We start from the raw sequence: 12916 nt of genomic DNA on the forward strand, positions 1-12916 counted from the left end.
CGCAGGGGGCCGGTCGGGTGCGGGGCTCCAGGCCCAGTCGACCCTACGGCGTGGCTTCGGGCTGCGATCCCGAGGGGCGAGGAGGGTGGAGGCTGCGTGTTTGGAGATATGCAATCAATTAAGAGTTTTTTATTAATGGAAAGGAGGTGTGGAGGGCGGGGTTTTGGTTTTCTTGGGAAATGAGTCATGTGGCAAACTTTCCTATTATTAATTTTCGATTTTTATAATGGAATATGGAATTTTCTCTCTCTCTCTCTCTTTTTTTTTTTTTTTTTGGCCATAAAGAATAAAAAGAATTCCGCCATTTTGGCGTTTTAAAAAGTAACCGTTCTGCGGAACTGTTGGATCAGTGACCGCCCCGCCCGCCTTTGCCTATACCAGTCTCGGGAGGCTGGTGGCGGTTCCCGATCCTAGAACCCTGCGCTCAGGGCCGCTACCGTCCCCTCCCGCGTCCGGGAAGCAGCTGCGGCGAGGGGCGGGGCCGAGGCCCCAAGTTTGTGGATCTCAGCTTCGCTGTGTGTTGTTTTCGGGGTAGCTGTCGAGGGCTCTACTCCCCACCTAACACCTATAGTAAGGGCATTTATTGGGCGTTTTTGTACACAAGGCCTTGGAAGGCAAGGGATTGAGGAAACCTTGTCAGACATGAAGAGAAAATACCCATGGATACATTCAGCCAATATATATTTATTGAGCATCTGCTATGTACACGGCTCCGTGCTGGGGCTACAATGGTTGTTTTAGGTCGGGTCCCCTGGAAACAGACTCCGATAGCAATATTTGAGTGTAGGTTTATCGGAGTGCTCTTGGGAATATCACCAGTAGGGGAATGAAGGCGGGTTGGACGGAGGAAGAAGCTGAACTGCTGATGTAGTCTCAACAGAGGCCTCAGCCTGACCCAATGGAAGCTCTGGAACTGACATGGCCCTGCAGAGGTGTTCCGAAGTAAGGCAAGGGGGTGGGGTCTCCACACCTCATAGCAACTCATCATTGGCTGGCGGCTTCCAGGACAGCGTTCAAGCCTGGTAGCTCTCTAGGCTCTGAGCAATTCCAGGAGAGGCTGACGGCAGAAGGCTGAAAACTTTTTTCAGTGTCCACCAGAAACCCAGACTCTTCTGAGTTCCCTCTCACTTCATGGCCGACTCCTTCTCAGTCTCTTTTCCTCTTCCCAACCTATAAATGTGGGTGTGCTCCAAGGTTCCCACTTTTTTCTTTATATTCAGTAATGTAGTTTTCTTTCTTTCTCTTTCTTTTCCTTTTCGTTTTCCTTTTTTCTTTTCTTTTTTCTCTTCCCTCCCTCCCTCCCTTCTTTTCTTTCTTTTTCTTTCTTTCTTTCTTTCTTTTTCTCCCCCCCTTCCTTCTTTCCTTTCCTTTCTTTCTTTCTCTCTGACAGGGTCTTGCTCTGTCGCCCAGGCTCGAGTGCAGTGGTGTGATCATAGCTCACTGCAGCCTTTACCTCCCAGGCTAAAGTAACCCTTCCGCCTCAGCCTCCCCAGTAGCTGGGACCACAGGGGTCCACCACCATGCTCAGCTAATTTTTAAAATTTTTTGTTGAGACTGAGGCCTCACTGTGTTGGCCATGCTGGTCTCAAACTCCTGGGCTCAAGTGATCCTCCCACCTTGGCCTCCCAAAGTGCTAGGATTACAGGCATGAGCCACCGGGCCTCACCCCAGTTCCGTGTTTTTAAATGCCATCTACACATGCTGGTCTTCAAATTTATACCTCCAGCCCCAACCTCATCCATTATCTCCAGAATATAAGCTTCATGAGAGCATTTGATCATGTTTGTGACTGTAACCCCAGAGCACAGAATGGTGCTGACACCCACTTGGTCCTCCAATGCTTGCTGAAGGCAGCAAGCCCAAACAGAAAGGCAATCTTTAAATCCAGCTTCTGCAATAGACCTGAGATGTGACAGGTTTTGACACAGAGTGAAGTTCTTTTAGAAATAACACATTCACTCTTAACTGTCAGTGTTTCAAATAAAAAGATTAACTCTATTTATTTGTTTATTTATTGAGACAGGGTCTCACTTTGTGACACAGGCTAGAGTGCAGTGGTACAATCTTGGCTCACTGCAACCTCCACCTCCTGGGTTCAAGGGATGCTCCTGTCTCAGCCTCCTGAGTAGCTGGGATAACAGGTGTTTGCCACCCTGCCCAGCTAAATTTTTGTATTTTTGGTAGAGATGGGGTTTCAAGATGTTGCCCAGGCTGGTTCTGAACTCCTGGCCTCAACTGATCTGCCTCCCTTGGCCTCCCAAAGTGTTGAGATTACAGGCGTGAGCCACCACACCTGGCCTGCCTGGCTAACTTTTGTACTTTTTTTTTTTTTTTCCCCTCGCTCTATCACCCAGACTGGACCGCAGTGGCCAGATCTCAGCTCACTGCAAGCTCCGCCTCCTGGGTTTACGCCATTCTCCTGCCTCAGCCTCCTGAGTAGCTGGGACTACAGGCGCCCGCCACCTCGCCCGGCTAGTTTTTTGTATTTTTTTAGTAGAGACGGGGTTTCACCGTGTTAGCCAGGATGGTCTCGATCTCCTGACCTCATGATCCGCCCATCTCGGCCTCCCAAAGTGCTGGGATTACAGGCTTGAGCCACCGTGCCCCGCCTACTTTTGTACTTTTGTACTTTTGTAGAGATGGGGTTTCACCATGTTGCCCAGGCTGGTCTCCAATTCGTGAGCTCAAAGCGATCCACCTACTTTGGCCTCCCAAAGTGCTGGGATTATAGGCGTGAGCCACCACGTCTGGCCTAACTCTATTTAAAGGTATTTAAAATAGTACAAGTACTTCAGCTGTGCAAAGCAAATTGGAATTGAAATTCAGGGAATTATGTTTTAAAACTTTTTTTTCTTTTTTCTCTTATTTTTTTTTTTTTGAGATGGAGTCTTGTTCTGTTGCCCAGGCTGGAGTATAGTGGCATGATCTTGGCTTACCACAACTTCCACCTCCTGGGTTCAAGCAATTCTCCTGCCTCGGCCTCCCAAGTAGCTGGGATTACAGGTGCCTGCCCCCACGCCCAGCTAATTTTTTTGTATTTTTAGTAGCAATGGGGTTTCACCATGTTGGTCCGGCTGGTCTCGAACTCCTGACCTCAGGTGATGTACCTGCCTCGGCTTCCCAAAGTGCTGGGATTACAGGTGTGAGCCCCTGCACCCAGCTAATTTTTTTTTTTCTTTAGAGACAGGGTCTCGCTCTGTCACCTAGACCAGAGTACAGTGGTGAGATCATGGCTCGCTGCAGCCTTGACCTCCCAGGCGCAAGTAATCCTCCTGCTCAGCCTCTGGAGTAGCTGGGACTACAGGCATATACTACAACACCTGGCTAATTTTTATTTTTTTAATTTTTTATAGAGACAGGGTCTCCCTGTGTTGCCTAGGCTGGTCTTGAGCTCTTGGGCTCAAGCAGTCCTCCCACTTCAGCCTCCAAAGTGCTGGGATTACAGGTGTGAGCCACTGCATTGGACCCATACAGTGTTTTGTTTGCTTTTGTTTTTTGAGATGGAGTCTTGCTCTGTCTCCCAGGCTGGAGTACAGTGGCATGATCTCAGCTCACTGCAACCTCCACCCTCCACCTCCCAGGTTCATGCGATTCTCCTGCCCCAGCCTCCCCAGTAGCTGGGATTACGGGCACATGCCACCAAGCTGGCCCCATACACTGTTTTTTATTAACAAGTTCAAGTTACTGAAATCCAACACAAGTACTTATTAAGCACCTACTATGTGCCACGTACGAAGTGTTGGGGATATAGCAATGAACAAGACAGACAGTCAGCATTTATGTGGAGATGACTGATCAAACACAGAAATAAATGAAGATCACTTTTGATTATAATGAAGGATGAGAAAGAAAGAAATATATAATAGTAATGAGACAGCTAGTGGTGGGAAGGGGTGAGGGGTATGCTGCTGCTTTAAATTCCTTGGTCAGGCCGGGCTCGATGGCTCACGCCTATAAACCCAGCACTTTGGGAGACCGAGGTGGGCAGATCACCTGAGGTCAGGAGTTTCAGACCAACCTGGCCAACATGGTGAAACTCCGTCTCTACTAAAAATACAAAAATCAGCCAGGCTATGTGGTGTGTACCTGTAATCCCACCTAGTCAGGAGGCTGAGGTAGGAGAATTGCTTGAACCCTGGAGGCAGAGGTTGCAGTGAGCCGAGATGGTACCACTGCACTCCAGCCTGGGCAACAGAGCGAGACTCCATCTTCAAAAAAAAAAAAAAAAAAATTACTTGGTAAGGAAAGACCTCTTCTGAGGAGGTGACTATTGAATTGAGCAATGGAGGATGGGAAGGAGCCAGTCAAGCAGAGAGCTTGGGGAAGGGCGTTCCAGGGGTAGGGAACAGCAAGGGCAAAGGCTGTGAGTGGGAATGTTGGTCAAGCAATAGAAGGAAACCAGAGTCTGTTGACTGGAGAGAACAGGGGAAGAATGGCATAGGATGAGGCCAGAGGGAAAAGCAGAGGTCAGATTTTCTAGGGCAAAGCACTTTGATTTTACTCTAAGGGCAACAGAGAGCCATTGAAGAATTTAGATAGGGAAATTATGTGATTTGGTTTATGTTTTTAAAGTTTTTCTTACTGGGGAGTAGACTGTAGGGGTGCAGGAAAGGAAGCAGGGAAATGGGCTAGAAGGCAATTTCAGAAGTCCAAAGAGAGCTGCTATTGGCTGGGACCAGCATGGCAGCAGTCGAGATGGAGAGAAGTGGTTAGACCTTCAGTGTGTTTTGGAGGTAGCACTGACAGGCCAAGCTGTGCTGTCCAATACAATAGTCATGGCTACTGTCGCTATTTATTTTCTTATTTATTCTCAGAGACAGGGTCTCGCTATGTTGCCCAAGCTAGCCTCAGACTCCTGGGCTTCAGCCATCCTCCTGGGTCAGCCTCCAGAGAACTTGGGACTACAGGCATGCACCACTGTAACTACCTTCTGGTAACTTTTAAATTTAACTAAAATAAAATAAAATAAAAAATTCAGTTCCTCAGTCATAGTAGCCCATTTCAAGTGCTCAGTTGCCACATGTGGCTAGTGGCTACTGTGTTGGACAGTTTAGGTATTGGACAGTCTCATGATCACAGAAAATTCTACTGGACAGTGCTGGTAAGGCAAGTAGGACAGTGGTCAGTATATTTTAGGTGCTGAGTAAATAGATATTAAGTATATTCTTTGTATCTCTAGGTCTTTTTCTTTATGTTTTTACCTGTTGAATGAACTCTATGAAATGCCTCTACTGCCTTTGCATTATTAAAACAAAATCACGTACTGACTTGACTGCATTTTCGTACACTACGTCTTTGCTCTTCAGATGCGTACATGTGTTCAGCAGATATCTGAGTGCCCACCCTGTGCTTGGGGTTGGAGGGAGTGGTGGACAGGGCCATAAAAGAACATGATCAGGAAAGATCCCACTTCCCAGGAAGATGAACCCTGTGTGGGTGAAGGAATACCTGGTATTTGAGGTCTCTGAATCCCCAGAGGGAGGAGGGAGTGATTCTAGTGGGGATAGAGGTGGGGTCAAGAAAAAGGTGAGTTTGGATGTGGCCTGGGCTGTGTCCTGGAGACAACTGGCCAGACAGAACCTTGACCCTAGTCATGCTCCCCAGAGTCAGTGCTGTACATCACAGTTTACAAAGTACCCTCACACATGCCACCCTACCCATCCTTACCATCCTTACAGAGACTGGGGAGGTGCAGGGCCTGGCCAGAACAGGAGCCAGACCTGATGCTGGTCTTGAAGACACCCTACTCCCCACAGGACTGAGGCCTTTCTCTGCAGGTTACGGGTTTGAAGGTGGCCAGCTTCTCAAAGAAGCCCCATCCCTTCACATCTCCATTGCTTCTGTAACAGAGGTCCCCACCTGATCACCCTGGGGACTGTGTTTGGCTTGTAGGCCTGCCAGGATGGAGGGGCATGCTGAAATGGAGATGCTGAGGACACTGAAGGGGCCTTCCACAGGGGAGGTCAGCGTGCACTTGATGGCCAGAGACAGCCCCGGTTCTGGTCCTCACCTGCCCGCAACTGCCTTTATCATTCCAGGTGAGTCAAGCTAGGGTAGGAGTCTGGGGAGGAAGAGCATCTCTGTACTTGCACAAGCAAGTGTGGATCCTGGAGAGGGGATGACTGTTTTCACTCTCCTCCACCTGCCTTCCTTCACATGCCTACACATGCATGGCAGGATTGAGGCAGGGCCACTAGACTCACCCGTGTCATGTCTATTTGTATATCTGTTTACAGCCAGCTCGGCCAACCTCGGCCTGCCCAGCAGTGCCCTGGATGTGTCTTGCTTTCCCCGAGAGCCAATCCATGTGGGTACCCCGGAGCAAGTGGCCGGCAGCGAACCGGTTCCTGCCACTGTCCTGCCGCAGCTTAGTGCCGGGCCGGCCAGCTCCAGCACCAGCACAGTGCGGATTCTGGAATGGACAGAGGCCGCGGCCCCGCCCCCTGGGGGCGGCCTGCGGGTCAGTGTCTGTGGGGATTGGCTAAACCTCGTAAACCACAGCCATGGGGCGGGGCTTGCGGGCCCGGAGGCCGGACCTGAGGCGGAAGCAGGGGAAGCTGGCTAAAATGTTGGGCCCTAGGGGTGGGCTTTGAGTGAGGGACTCTAGGGGCGTGGCTTGAGTTGAAGCACTCCTAGGCCCTGGGGACTATGGGGGCGTGGCTTAGAGGGAGGCACTCTGGGACTGGGCCTATGGGCGTCTGGGGGCGTGGCTTAGAGAGGGGCACTCTGACTGGGCCTGTGGTAGTTTGGGGGCGTGGCTTAGAGTGGGGCACCGTGGGACTGGACCCCGCAGGTGCTTGGGGGCGTAGCCTGGAGTGAGGGTTTGGCTGGTATAGCTTGGAGTGAGGTGCCCTGGCATGGAGTCTTGAGGCCTGCTGAGGGCGTGAGCTGGCATGAGGCGACGAGAGGGCCATGGCCCCGTCGCCGAGGTGGGTCAAGGGCCCGTACGGGAGTCGCAATCCTCAGACCCTCCCGCGCTCCAGTTCCGGATAAGCGAGTACAAACCGCTGAACATGGCGGGAGTGGAGCAGCCCCCGAGCCCCGAGCTGCGGCAGGAAGGCGTGACCGAATACGAAGATGGCGGGGCCCCTGCTGGAGATGGCGAGGCGGGCCCCCTACAAGCGGGTAGGAGCCCCGCTCCCCAGGCCCTGAGCTGGGCCCTGTGCGGGTGGGGTGAGGCCTGAGCCCCAGGAGGACCGGGGGCGGGGCCCAGGGTGGTCCTGGGGTGGAGAAGGCTGGAGGAGGCCATCCGATGCGGAGATGGACTGAGGCGGAGGCAGGGTCTGAGGGGGCGTGGGCGGAGCCTGAGTGTGGCTGCAATGGGGAGGGAGGCCTGAGGCCCATTTGGCCCCCGCAGAGGACCACCCCCAGAATCCTCCAGAAGATCCCAATCAGGACCCCCCAGAGGATGATAGCACCTGTCAGTGCCAGGCGTGCGGGCCTCACCAAGCCGCGGGTCCAGATGTTGGTTCCTCTAATGATGGCTGCCCTCAGCTGTTCCAGGAGCGGTAAGGGGAGGAGGTCGCAGCCCTACTCGCTCTGCCTTCAGCCCCCAAAGCCTCATTCCTGTTCAGGGGTTAGGAGAGGGGCTGGGTGGTGCAGGGCGGGTGGTTCTTTCTCTAAGGCTGGCCCTTCCTCAGGTCAGTCATAGTGGAGAATTCCTCAGGCTCCACCAGCGCTTCTGAGCTCCTCAAACCCGTGAAGAAGAGGAAGCGCAGGGAATACCAGAGCCTATCAGAGGAGGAGTCGGAGCCAGAGGCCATGGTAGGAAGAGAGCAGTGGGGAAGGGAGGGGGAAGCTATAGCTTATGCCTCAATTCCCACTGTCGCCTCCGTCGATCCAGATTATGGAGCTGGGCCAGAGAAGACACGCATAATGACTCACTCATCATATTTGGGGGTCCCATCCTGAGTCAGGTCTTATACCTGCTTGGAGGGAAATGAATTAATCACTCTCCTGATTTTCCAGAGCTCCCATCTCAGTTTAGTGTCAAGGTTAAGACATAGTCATGCGAACTAGTACCCAAAGTACATGTGCAGGCAGCTGGAAAACTCCATCACTGGGGTCCAGTACCTAGGCCAAAGGCCAAGGAACACCCAGGGCTCTAGCTGCAGAAGCTGGAAGGGACAGAGCATGAATTCTACTGGGCATGTAAGAGCATCACAAAGGAAGTTTTTGTGTACCAGATAACAAGGAAAGTTGTAGTCAGGCTGTTTAATTAGGATATGCATGCTCATGTGAGTCTGTGCTCAAGTGATAGGGGGATGTGTGCTGGAGCCACACTCCTGCTGGCAGCCTAGAAGAAATTCTGCCTATTTGGGGCGGAATACCACATGGCCAGAGAGCCAGATAGGGGCCAGGATCAGACGCTAGCACTTCATCCCAAACCATGAGGAGAAGAAGCTGGGATCAGGCTTGCCTTCTACAGGAGAAGCAAGAAGAAGGAAAGGACCCAGAGGGACAACCCACCGCTAGCACCCCGGAGAGTGAGGAGTGGAGCAGCAGCCAGCCTGGTACGATGGCCTGTGTGTATATATTCGTGTGAGGTGTGTATGCGCCTTTGAAGGTGTGAGGCTGGGAGTGTGGGTTATGATTGTGATGGTAGGTTGTACATACATAAATGAGCATGAGTTAGTGTGTGTGAAAGAGAGAGAGACAGTGAGAGGCTGTTTTGGGTTTGTGTATTAGTGTATGTGTGTTCTTGGGGGTTATATCATGTGTTTATTTATCCTCTTATTACCCAGTCATGACTAGGCCCCAGTGCCAGGGAGATCTTGGCTCAATTTTTGAAGACTTGAGTAGCTTTTACTGGCACCACATGTCATTGCTTCTCTTTAGTGGTAGGGCAAGCCTGCACTGGTCATTGGTCTGACATTCCTGTTTGGAACCCTATTCTCACTCTTTGATTCTAAGAAAAATGGAACAGAGGTCATTCATATCTCCAACCTTGAGGCCTTCTCTATTACCGTCTCCACATTCCCATATGACAACTGTCAACTGTAGCTAAGTAGCATTGTCATACTTGTAATCACATAGATACTATGTAGCAATTTGTTTAATGTCTCTCCTCCACCCTCAAAACCATCAACACAAGGACGGTATCTAGTTTTTTTTTCCTTTTTAAAATTTTTTAAATTAAAATTTTTGGAGGGTGACAGGGTCTTGCTCTATTGGCCAGGCTGGAGTACAGTGGTGCAAACACAGCTCACTGAAGCCTTGACCTCCTGGGCTTGAGCAATCTTCCCACTTCAACCTCCTGAGTAGCTGGGATCACAGGTGCATACCGCCATGCATGGCTAATTTTTTAAATTTTTTAAATAGAGATGGGGATCTTACTTTGTTGCTCAAGGTGGTCTTGATCTCCTGGGCTCAAGTGACCCTCCTGCCTAGGTTTCCCAAAGTTCTGGGATTACAGGTGTGAGGTACCACACCTGACCCTCTTTTTTTTTTTTTTTTTTGAGATGGAGTTTTGCTCTGTTGCCCAGGCTGGAGTGCAGTGGCACAATCTCAGCTCGCTGCAACCTTCGCCTCCCAGGTTCACGCCATTCTCCTGCCTCAGCCTCCCAAGTAGCTGGAACTACAGGTGCCTGCCACCACGCCTTGCTAATTTTTTGTATTTTTAGTAGAGATGGGGTTTCACTGTGTTAGCCAGGAAGGTCTCGATCTCCTGACCTCATGATCCGCCTGCCTCAGCCTCCCAAAGTGCTGGGATTACAGGTGTGAGTCAATGTGCCTGGCCTGGTCTCGAACTCTTGACCTCAGGTTATCTGCCCACCTCAGCCTCCCAAGTGGTGGGATTACAGGCGTGAGCCAAGGCACCCAGCCTTTTTCTTAATTTTTATTTTGGATTTAAGAGGTGGAGTTTCACTCTATTGCCCAAGCTGGTGTGTAGGGCTATTCACAGACACACTAGAGCCTTGGATTCCTGGGCTCAAGGGATCCTCCTGCCCCAACCTCCTGAGTAGCAGGGATTATAGGCATGGACCATTGCACTTGGTTCTTGTATCTGTTTTATTAATCATTGTATCCCTGGTGCTTAGCTAGAGTCTGGTATGGAATAGGTTCTCAATCAGTGTTTGTTCAGTGGAGGAATGGATGATTTGTATGTTGGTGGTTTCTCTTGGACTATGGCTTAGTTGCCTCAGTCACTGTCTTTCCCGTCCTACAGAGAACCAGACAGATGAGGTCATTTCTTAGGACATTATCCTGCCTTGATGGATCCAGTATCAGCTGGTGGAGCCCAATCTGCACCCAGGGCTCTGAACTTTATAGTGCCTCTTCCAACTTCTGCCCATTGTAACCAAACCAGAATTTCACTGTTGTGTCTCACCTATGGTATTCATATCAGAAGGCAAAGGTTTAGCTCGCTTTGGTTTATGGCCTCTTAAGACTTATGCAGAGGAAAGAAGCAGTGTGTTAACTACTGTTGGCTCAACTGCTCTATCTTGCTTAGATAAATAGATTCGTAAATCAGCATTCTTTCAGCGAGGTCCTGTTGACCAGTGCGAAGTTATCTTTGGATGCGCACTACTCACCGCCTCAACTGTCAAAAACGTTTCCCCCAGTGCTTTTGTTTTGTTTTGTTTTCCAAGGAAAGAAACTCTATCAGTAGACAGAAGTTTGCATCTGTGACTGAAATGTTTTCTACTCATTTTCAGAGTCTTCTGACAAAAGAATCCAGGGGGTAGGAATGGGGGTTGGGATTGCTTGAGTTTCTTGTATCTATGTTGGATCTATACTCTATTTGGCAGTTTGATGGCCAGCTTTTCAATTCATGTGACGCAGACCTGACATACCTAGAGCTGACTGAGTGCTCCAATAGTTTAAGAGTTAAAAACGTGTGACTTGTGTGCCCATTTGGGCCTTCTCTCTCATAGGTCTTCTCCTTTTTGATAACCGTGTTTCGTAAATGATCATTTTCTAACACACACCATTGCAAGTTTCTAAAGCTTACTTAGTCGTTCATAGATACTCTGATTGTGGTGACAGTTATAGTAGTCCCCTTTTATCTGCAGGGAATATATTCCAAGAGCCCCAGTGGATGCTTGAAACCATGGATAGTACTGAACCCTATAGATACTGTGTTTTTTCCTATCCATACCTACAATAAAGGTATGATAAATAATACACTTTAAGGCTGGGCACGGTGGCTCATGCCTGTAATCCCAGCACTTTGAGAGGCCGAGGCGGGCAGATCATGAGGTCAGGAGTTTGAGACCAGCCTGGCCAACATGGTGAAACCCCATCTCTACTAAAAATACAGGAAAAAAAAAAAAAAGCCAGGTGTGGTGGCTCACTCCTGTAATGTCAGCTACTCGGGAGGCTGAGGCAGGAGAATTGCCTGAACCCAAGAGGAGGAGGTTGCAGTGAGCTGAGATTGCGCCACTGCACTCCAGCCTAGGCAACAGAGCAAGACTCTGTCTTGGGGGAATAAAAGAAAAAAAAACAATACGCTTTAAGGCTAGGCATGGTGCCTGTAATCCCAGTACTTTGGGAGGCTGATGTGGGTGGATCACTTGAGCTCAGGAATTCGAGACCAGCTTGGGCAACATGGTAAAACCCTGTCTCTGCAAAAAATACAAATATTAGCTGAGCATGGTGGTGAGTATCTGTGGTCCCAGCTACTCAGGAGGCTGGGGCTGGAAAATCGCTTGAACCCAGGAGGCAGAGGTTGCAGTGAGCCGAGAGTGCACCACTGCACTCCACCCTGTGTGACAGAACAAAACCCTGACTCAAAAAAAAAAAAAAAAAAGCTGGGCTCGGTGGCTCACTCCTGTAATCCCAGCACTTTGGGAGGCCGAGGCAGGTGGATCACCTGAGGTCGGGAGTTCAAGACCAGCCTGACCAACATGGAGAAACCCCATCTCTACTAAAAATACAAAATTAGCCGGGCATGGTGGCGCATGCCTATAATCCCAGCTACTCGGGAGTCTGAGGCAGGAGAATCGCTTGAACCCGGGAGGCAGAGATTGCGGTGAGTCAAGATCATGCTATTGCACTCTAGCCTAGGCAACAAGAGTGAAACTCTGTCTCAAAAAAAAAAAAGAAAAGAAAAAGAGACGAGGTCTTGCTGTATTGCCAAGGCTGAAGTACAGTGGCGATTCACAATACAGTCATAGCACATTGTAGCCTCAAACTCCTGGGCTCAAGGGATCCTTCTACCTGAGCCTTCTGAGTAACTAGGACTACAGGCAACCTGCTCTTGGTTTTTTTTTTTGTTTTTTTTTTTTTTTAAATGGTGTCTTTTAAGGGACAGAAAATTCATTTTGGTGATGCCCAATTTGTCAATTTTTTAATGATTAGTGCTTTTTCCGTACATTTTTATAAGGTACCGGTTCTTAATAGCTTTATTGAGATATAATTCACACACCATACAATTCATCCATTTGAAGTATACAATTCCGTGGGTTTTTTGTTTGTTTGTTTGTTTACTCACGGAGTTCTGTAACCATCATCACCACAATAAATTTTAAAACATTTCCATCATTCCCAAAAGAAGTCCTATATCTATTAGCCATCATTCCCCCTAAACTCCCTCCAGTCCTAGGCCACCAGCAATCTGCTTTCTGTATACCAGATTTGCCTATTTTGGACATTTCATGTAAATGGAATTACATATTGTGGTTTTTTATGCCTGGCTCTTCACTTAGCACAGTGTTTTCAAGGTTTACATATTTTAGGCTGTATGTGCTTCTTTTATTGCTGAATAATATTCCATTGTATGGGCATACCACACTTTGTTTATTCATCAGTTGATGGACATATGGGTTGCTTCTACTTTTGCACTATTATGAATAATGCCAGTATGAACATTTGTATACAAGTTTTTGTGTGGACATATGGACTCATTTTTCTTGGGTATATACTTAGGGACGGAATTGTTCAGCCATATGGTAACTCCATGTTTAGCCTTTTG

General features: G+C 49.2%; 1 protein-coding gene across 3 annotated transcripts in view; it reads left to right on the plus strand.

Moving 5' to 3' along the window:
- L3MBTL1 (l(3)mbt-like 1 (Drosophila)) overlaps positions 1-12916 on the plus strand; it is a 54307-nt gene that overhangs the window by 13263 nt on the left and 28128 nt on the right. The window contains exons 3-8 of one of the 3 annotated variants that reach the window (XM_011996476.1): positions 5958-6038; positions 6237-6460; positions 6984-7125; positions 7358-7508; positions 7641-7764; positions 8429-8513. In XM_011996476.1, coding sequence (XP_011851866.1) covers positions 5978-6038; positions 6237-6460; positions 6984-7125; positions 7358-7508; positions 7641-7764; positions 8429-8513 — 787 coding nt within the window. In that variant the 5' untranslated portion in view covers positions 5958-5977. Of the gene's footprint in view, positions 1-5900; positions 6039-6236; positions 6461-6767; positions 7126-7357; positions 7509-7640; positions 7765-8428; positions 8514-12916 lie in introns of those variants that run through there. The other 2 variants (XM_011996475.1, XM_011996477.1) reach the window with 2 other exon arrangements.

This window comes from Mandrillus leucophaeus, unplaced genomic scaffold, assembly GCF_000951045.1.
Source record: "Mandrillus leucophaeus isolate KB7577 unplaced genomic scaffold, Mleu.le_1.0 Scaffold516, whole genome shotgun sequence".
Taxonomy (NCBI): Eukaryota; Metazoa; Chordata; class Mammalia; order Primates; family Cercopithecidae; genus Mandrillus; species Mandrillus leucophaeus.